We start from the raw sequence: 7,652 nt of genomic DNA on the forward strand, positions 1-7,652 counted from the left end.
GCCCGCTCAGTCTTCCGCGGCCGCCCGTTGCCACCTGCTGGCAACAGCCTGGAGGCGGCTTCCAGCGGGACGCCTGTGCCTGGAACGAGGGACGAGCTGGTGACACAGGGCCAGCTCACACCTTTCTGTCCGACCTTCTGCCTTCCCTTCGCCAGTGCGGCCACAGCCTACTGCCACCAGCAATGCCACTTTTTCTGACACCAAAATGCATTTAAAAATGCATATTCTGCATTTAGGGGCTGAAAAAACCCGAAAGAACACTGCTGCTATTTTTCAGCTTTTGTGCCCTTAATTTTCCCGATGTAATATCTATCTTTTATCTATCCTTTTTATTAATGTCGCTGCCTCTTCCCCCATGCAGGCTCTGCAACCCCTGCAGCCGTTGGAGCCTCCTGCATCTGTTCCCTCTCGTCGGGCGTTGCATCCGTGCATGCATTTCTGTGACAGAGATTTATCTTGTATTCCTCGCTCTGTCGAAAGCATTAGGTACTCTGCTCGCTTGTGACGTGGCTGTATGACATCCCCCTGTCAAGGAGATGTACCTGCAGTCCTACTTGTTCATGGCTGACTTCCTTCAGGCTGGAACTTGTTCCTGGGACATGAATGAACGGAGCGATGCCCTAAATTCAGCTGGCGGTGAGTTCTACTTCTTTCCAACTGACATGAATGAGACCTGCTCTGCCATTAGCAAGGTGGGAAGTGGGTTTGAGCTCCAGGGAGTGGGACCTCACAAACCAAGCCAGAAAGCTTGGAGTTGAGATAAACATGATTTTTTTTTTTTTTTTTAATTCTGTGTGGGAATAAAAATGTGGTCAGAAAATCTCTCAATGCTTTGAAGGTTAAAAAAAAACCAAACCCAAACCCCAGCCTTCATTGCAATGAGTCAAATTCAGGCACTTGGTATAACTCATCCCTTCCCCTTGCTTTTTCACCTCGGTCATGAGGGGCCACATTCCCCCTGCCCCTCTACTCTGCTCTGGTGAGACCCCACCTGGAGTGCTGTGTCCAGCGGTGGAGCCCTCAACATCAGAAGGATATTGACCACTCGGAGCGAGTCCAGAGGAGGCCACGAAGATGATCAGAGGGCTGGAGCTCCTCTCCTATGATGAAAGGCTGCAAGAATTGGGCTTGTTCAGCCTGGAGAAGAGGAGGCTCCGAGGAGACCTCATTGCAGCTTTCCAGTATCTGAAGGGGGCTACAAGGGTGCTGGGAGAGGACTTTTTACACGAGCCTGTAGTGATAGGACAAGGGGTAATGGGTATAAATTGAAATCAGGGAGGTTTAGATTAGATGTCAGGAAGAAATTCTTCACAGAGAGGGTAGTGAGGCACTGGAACAGGTTGCCCAGAGATGTTGTGGATGCCCCATCCCTGGAAGTGTTCAAGGCCAGGCTGGATGAGGCTTTGAGCAACCTGGTCTAGTGCAAGGTGTCCCTGCCCATGGCAGGGGGGTTGGAACTAGATGATCTTTAAGGTCCCTTCCAACCCAAACCATTCTTTGATTCTATGATTCTGTGATTCCCCCATTAACAAGCAGCATTCACTTCTCTGTCCATATTTAACTGCAGGAGCTCAGGTTGCTTTGATTTTTTGGGGGAGGGAAATAGTCTTGTGTCCCTGCCAGTGAATGTTCCTTGCGGCCAGGCTGTCGCTCCCCAAAGGCCTTCTCCAAATCCCTGCTCCTGACTCTTCCTCTTCCCAGCCAGTGCGGGGTAGCAGGCTCCCAGGCTGGGGGCTGTGCTCAGCTCTGCTGCAAGTGAAATAACCCGTTGATAAGGCTGCAAGCTTTCTGGGGCTCCTACAGGTTCTCCAGCCCGCCAATTCCAAGCACCTAGACCTTTTTCTTTCTTGGAGGGGACAGAAAAACATGTTACCCAAGAGCTATATTTTGCCAAATAGCGTGGTAACAATCTCCTCCTCCTGTTTCGGAGCAAACCTGCCAGCCCTGCCTTGGGTGGGCAGGAATGTTTTGAGAGACCCGGAGAGGATCCGGAGGGGCATTGTCAGCGTTCCTGTAATGCCTCCGTGCAATTGGATCTACTCTGGGCACTGCAGCTGCCCAGCTTGGGATAAAGGCTGGAAGCAGCCAGCTGCCTGCTTGGAATAAGATAGCCGCAACAATGGGAGCTGCTGGCTGGGGCACAGGCAGGAACAAGGCCAGAGCTGTGGAGATGGAGAGTTTTTACTGGAGGATAAACATAAAGGCAGAGGCTGAATGCTGAGTTAATGGAGGGGGAGGGAGGGAGAGTGATTTAAATAAATAAAATAAAGGCACCCAGCATGAAACACCAAACCAGCCGGCAGTCAGCACAAAGGATATCCATAAGAAATGGAAAGCACGCCTGGTGTCACCCAGAGGCAAAGCTAAGAAAGGTTTTTGTGGGGAATGTTTTCTGGAAAAGGAAATTTGGAGCAGCGTGTAAAAATGGTTGTGGGAAGTCACCCAATCCAGTGTCTCCAAACAGGAGGTGCCTAGGGAGAAGTGCAAGAACAGGACACTGCCCCAGCCTCCTGTAACTTGTGACTCTGGGACATCTGTGACAGGCTTCTTGGTTTGGGGTTTTTTTGGTGGTTGTTTGTGAGGTTTTTTGAGGTTTTTTAATAGCATTAAATGAATTTGTCAAACAGATTTTTCTGAATACACACAAACTTCTGGCAGCCAGAAACTCCTGTGGCACTGAGTTCCACCTCGGCTGTACTGTGTGAAGAAGTGTCTTGTTTAAGCCTGCCAGCTCAACTTGCCCTCTATACCCTCTACTTTTTTTTTTTTTTCACTGGACCAGTGAGTGCATCCAAATCTGCTTTCTCCAGACTACCAGTAATTTTACAGATCCTACCAAAGCCCTTTTTCTTGCTTCTCTTCCAGACTGAGGATTCATACTCTCTGTCTGTTCCAGGTATGGAAGCCAGTCTGTACTGGTGCTGTCGCTTTCTCCTGGGCCTCTTTCAGGCTTCCTTTTGAAACCAGAGAACCACAACTGCAAAGAGCACTCAGGACACCATGGGTTTATTGTGGCATCTTTCCTGTTTGCTTCATCTCTCTTCCTAGAGATGGACTTACTTTTCTCACACTGCTGAGCACTTCACAGAACTATCTGTCTCAAGATTTTGTTCTCGAGTGAAATCAGTGAGGTCAGGGGTGCTCATGGCCTTCAAGGTCCCTTCCAACCCAAACCGTTCTGTGATCATATATATATATGATACATACATATAAAACAACCAATCAATACTTCTTCACAGTTGGCTGTTTTCTTTGCTAGCCTGAATAACTATTATTACCAAACACCTCAATTTTCACCCCTTTTCCACGTGATTTATGACAATAATGAGCAAGCAGTAGCATGCCCTGCAGGAATCCACTGTACGTGCCCTTCTGTAGAAAGCAAACATATTCCTATTGTTTGCCTTTCACAGTTCAGTACGCCTATAGGTATCTATGGGAGGGTTTTCCCTCTTACTTCAGGTTATTTAGGGTAGTTAACAGCTTTCAAGGGGTTGACTCTACTGAGTACCTTCTGGGAATCCCAGTAGATTCAAGAAGATGGATCTCTCTAACCTATTTGTTCACTTCTTCAAAGCTTCCTCATCCATCTGTGAAGCAGCCTCACCCCAGCATGCAGCCTGTTCATCAGTGAGGGTGCATCAGAAATAAATGACCATGACATGCTTTCCCTCAGAGAAACAACATCCCAGATCTGCCAGGTTGCTCTGGTCAAAAAGGATGACACACAGCTTTGGGTCTCCAGCTCAGGAAGTTTCTGAGATCTCGCTGAGCTGTTCAGCTACTCCACAGATAATCCTTTCTTACCTTTATTTATATATTTATCTGCTTATTAAGCCACAGATCACATTGTCACTTAGAAAAAAATTGCCCTCTATAAACTGCAGAAGATACTTGACTGATGAAACACATTGTGCTCCCATTTCCAACCCGTCAGGGCAGCGGCCCTCAGCTGTCATTCCCAAAAACAGGTGCTGTAAGACAATACCTCGGTGGTTATATTTCGCCAGCACCCTGGCAGGAGCCAGCACAGCTCTCCTCTGGAGACCTTAAAGGCGCTTTGTGTGTGCTTCCATCCGTATGACTGCAGCAAGAGGGAGCCGGGATGATGACGGTCCATCACGTTCTCCTCCTCGTCTCCGCAGGTAAAGGTGTTCCAGCCATTGCCTTGAACAGGGGCCGGCTCCTTCCCGAGCGTGCAGGACCAGGGCTTTGCGTATGCTTCAGTGTGAGCGAATGCATGTTCTGGGAGCAGCCTGTCATGCTGAAAAGGTTTTGTAAACACGCCAAATGGTTTAAATGAGAGCTTTGGAGTGCACAGGTATTTGTAATTTCAGACACCAGATATTTCAAAGTGAGAAGTTTCTGTGCTTAATTGCTTTTCTCTCTGTCAGCTGTTTGCTGTGCTCCCATTTATTCTAGTGCTACCTGGATTTCAAAATGTGTGAAAGGATCTAGTAAACATGGCTTGAAACGTAAAAATTCATTACAAGAAATTTCATTAGGTTGTGGGAATACTGACAAGGAATCAGATTGCTTAGCAGCTGCATGTGTTGTACCAGGATAATGCTTTTTAAACTGTCCCTTAAAAGAATAAATGTTTTGTGATTCTCAAAGCTTTCCACCAAATTCAAGCAGTATACTAAATTCCTACCAAGCCACACCAGAAGGTAGCAATGTAAAGGGTTTTAATCGGATTAATAAAGCATAGCAAAGAGCTTGACTTAGATATGATGCCGTGACGATGACTTAAAAGTGGAAAGATGACTGCTGCCAAGCCCAGCCTCCTGGCAGGGGAAGCAAGCAGCGCTGGTCTGCAGCAGACGGCTGTTCTCAACAGCACCCAAGTATTTTAATACCATCTCAAGGCCGAGACAGAATCCTCGGCATCTCAGCTCAACTATATAAAAGGGGCTGATGAGAAGTCAGTTAGGGAACAAGAGGAAATCCTGGCTTAGGTTGGAGACAGCAGCAAAATTCTTGTTGACTTCAACGGCCTGGGATTCAAACTGAGGGATGGGAAGGCAAGGATGGGGTCTGCCAAAAATGCCTGTGGTGAGGCTCAGCTGTTCCGTTCCCTCTCACTACCCTTAGAAGGGGGTACATACAAAAACATCCCCAAGATCCCCCCTTCCATTTGCTTAACTGCCCTGCAACAGTGAAGCAGCTACAGTTCGGGTATGTGATGCAGCTGCTTGTTCTGCAACAGGCAATCTGGAAATGGGGTTTGTCTGTTTTCCTGTGCCCTGGATATCTGAGCCCTCACCCCTTGGGAGTGCAGTGCCATGCATGTGGACTGCTAAAGCTGCACAGAAACCAAGCTGCTACCCGCCATTTTCACCCATGACACTCTTCTTGCAAGGGCTCTTCTGTGTAGCGCTGCCGAGTCGCTCAGCAGTCTGTGAGCAGAGCTCTCCCAGGACACGGTGAGACCTCCCCCGAGGAGACCGCACTGCGAATGGTTTCCTTCTCTCTCACCACCACAAACACAACCTGAACAACTCCCATTGTGGAGAGGAGCTCGTGCTTAAGCCTCAGATGCAAAGAGACTGAGTGGTGCTTTCACCTCAGTGACTGTTGCGCTTGGCCGTGTCCTTTAATGCTACCATCCTGGGCTAATCCGTGGAATGGAAGGTGGAGAAGATGGCATTATGGGTGTTCCCTGCACTTAACTGTTCACAAGTATTGCACGTAAGCACAGTTGCGGGTTGGGAGAGCCTGGAGGAGATCCCTAATGCTCCTCCTGATGTCCAGACTCATGGATATTGGGTTTTGTCCATCTCCTGGTTGGAGGCTGTTGTTGCCTTACTCCTAAACTGACCTCCAGATGAGATTAGGTAGCTATCCCTGCTGATGGCATTTGCAGTGCACGTGATGCATGCCTGAAGAGGTGTCACACAGCAGACTTGGCATTCACCCACCACCAGCAGCTTGCCGTTGATGGTGTTTCCTTCAACCCCACCTCAGATTTTCGGTGCTGTATGTGCCCCCTGTCCCGTCTCGCTGATGCCACCCCTGCTGTTCTGCAGCTGGGCTGGCCCTGTGCTACGAAGATGAGACTCGCCTCGTGGAGGACTTGTTCAGGGACTACAACAAGGTGGTGCGCCCAGTGGAGGATCATCGGGATGCCGTCGTCGTCACCGTTGGGCTGCAGCTCATTCAGCTGATTAGCGTGGTACGGTTTGAGCGTGTGGTACCTGTTGAGCTGCTGGCTTATGTGATAGTGCCAGATGGTGTCATTTTTCTGAGGAAATAATTTTCCTCCTTTAATCCTGATGTTTGCTCCTGCCAGCTCCTTTTCTTTCTTTTTTGTTTTTTTAAGGATGAAGTAAATCAGATTGTAACAACCAACGTACGCCTGAAACAGGTAACCCTAAATATTGCTAACCATTTCATCCAATTCAAATAAATGCACTGGGCACAGCCAGGAATTAACCACTCTCTTATATTTTCAGGGGCAACTTGGACAGGTGGGTCAGCTAGCACAGCATTTCTTCTTTCTGGGGTCTCAAGAACAAAATGTGCTAGACACTAAGAGTCTTTAAAAAAGCATTTTGCATTTGGTTTCACACAGTAGGCTTCTGGTATATTTATCTTTTATGTACGTATGTTATTTGTTTTTTATAAACTTCATAAACCAAAATTTAAGTTAATGTAAAAAATTAGCTGGAGGTCCCACTAGTATATGTTTATGCTCACCTGCATGTCCCAAAGCAAGGTAGGTGCATATTTCTAAGTACCACCAAAGCTACCCACAGAAGTGCTGGAAGAGGTTCTCAGTGGCTGAATCCTTCCTCTTTAGCAATGGACGGACGTCAACCTCAAGTGGAATCCAGATGACTACGGCGGCGTGAAAAAAATCCGCATCCCCTCAGATGATATCTGGCGGCCAGACCTTGTTCTTTACAACAAGTAAGGGGGGCCAGCCGCCTGGGGATGGGGGGGGGTAGCTCTGACCCTTGGCACCACTCTGCTGGGGCTGTTTTCCAGCCACATTTGGGCCAGTGGGTAGCATGCCTCAGAGCAAGCTTCTCCAGAAGCAGGTGTGATGGCACTGGGGGACCAGTCGATCTGCAGACAGAGAAATCCTTTTGTGACTGTGTTAATGATGCTGCCCATACTGCTGTTCGTGTCCTTGTTTCTTTTGCAGCGCGGACGGTGATTTTGCCATCGTTAAATACACCAAAGTCCTCCTGGAGCACACAGGCCTGATCACCTGGACACCACCAGCTATTTTTAAAAGTTACTGTGAAATCATAGTCACACACTTCCCATTTGACCAGCAGAACTGCAGCATGAAGTTGGGAACTTGGACGTATGATGGCACGATGGTTGTTATTAACCCAGTAAGCAAGGGGTTTGCCATTGGGAAAAGCAGTGAAGACCTCTATATGTTTTTAGGGAAATCTGAGGTTTAGAATGGAATATAACGTTGTTTTGACTGAAAAACAAGCAGGCACTATCTGTAAAATATAAAAGCCCTATTTGTAAATCTAGCATTCATAAATCTTCCTGGTTTGGCTTCTAAAAATCTGCATATGCATAATTCCTGTGCCCTCACAGTCTCCTATCTGTCTATTCTCATGCAGCTTCACAGCATTCCTTATGGTGCTGCCTGTTCTGATTTTGTTTGTTTTATTTTTTTTTGGGGG

At 47.8% G+C, this 7,652-nt stretch overlaps 1 protein-coding gene across 1 annotated transcript in view; it reads left to right on the forward strand.

Annotated features, from left to right (window-relative positions):
- The first annotated feature begins 4,105 nt into the window (after nucleotides 1-4,105).
- The window catches only part of CHRNA1 (cholinergic receptor, nicotinic, alpha 1 (muscle)), a 9,034-nt gene continuing 5,487 nt past the window's right edge, over nucleotides 4,106-7,652 (forward strand). The window contains exons 1-5 of the mRNA XM_010157160.1: nucleotides 4,106-4,145; nucleotides 6,030-6,175; nucleotides 6,323-6,367; nucleotides 6,803-6,912; nucleotides 7,151-7,346. Coding sequence (XP_010155462.1) covers nucleotides 4,106-4,145; nucleotides 6,030-6,175; nucleotides 6,323-6,367; nucleotides 6,803-6,912; nucleotides 7,151-7,346 — 537 coding nt within the window. The remainder of the gene's footprint in view (nucleotides 4,146-6,029; nucleotides 6,176-6,322; nucleotides 6,368-6,802; nucleotides 6,913-7,150; nucleotides 7,347-7,652) is intronic.

Source organism: Eurypyga helias, unplaced genomic scaffold (genome assembly GCF_000690775.1).
Source record: "Eurypyga helias isolate BGI_N326 unplaced genomic scaffold, ASM69077v1 scaffold23308, whole genome shotgun sequence".
Taxonomy (NCBI): domain Eukaryota; kingdom Metazoa; phylum Chordata; class Aves; order Eurypygiformes; family Eurypygidae; genus Eurypyga; species Eurypyga helias.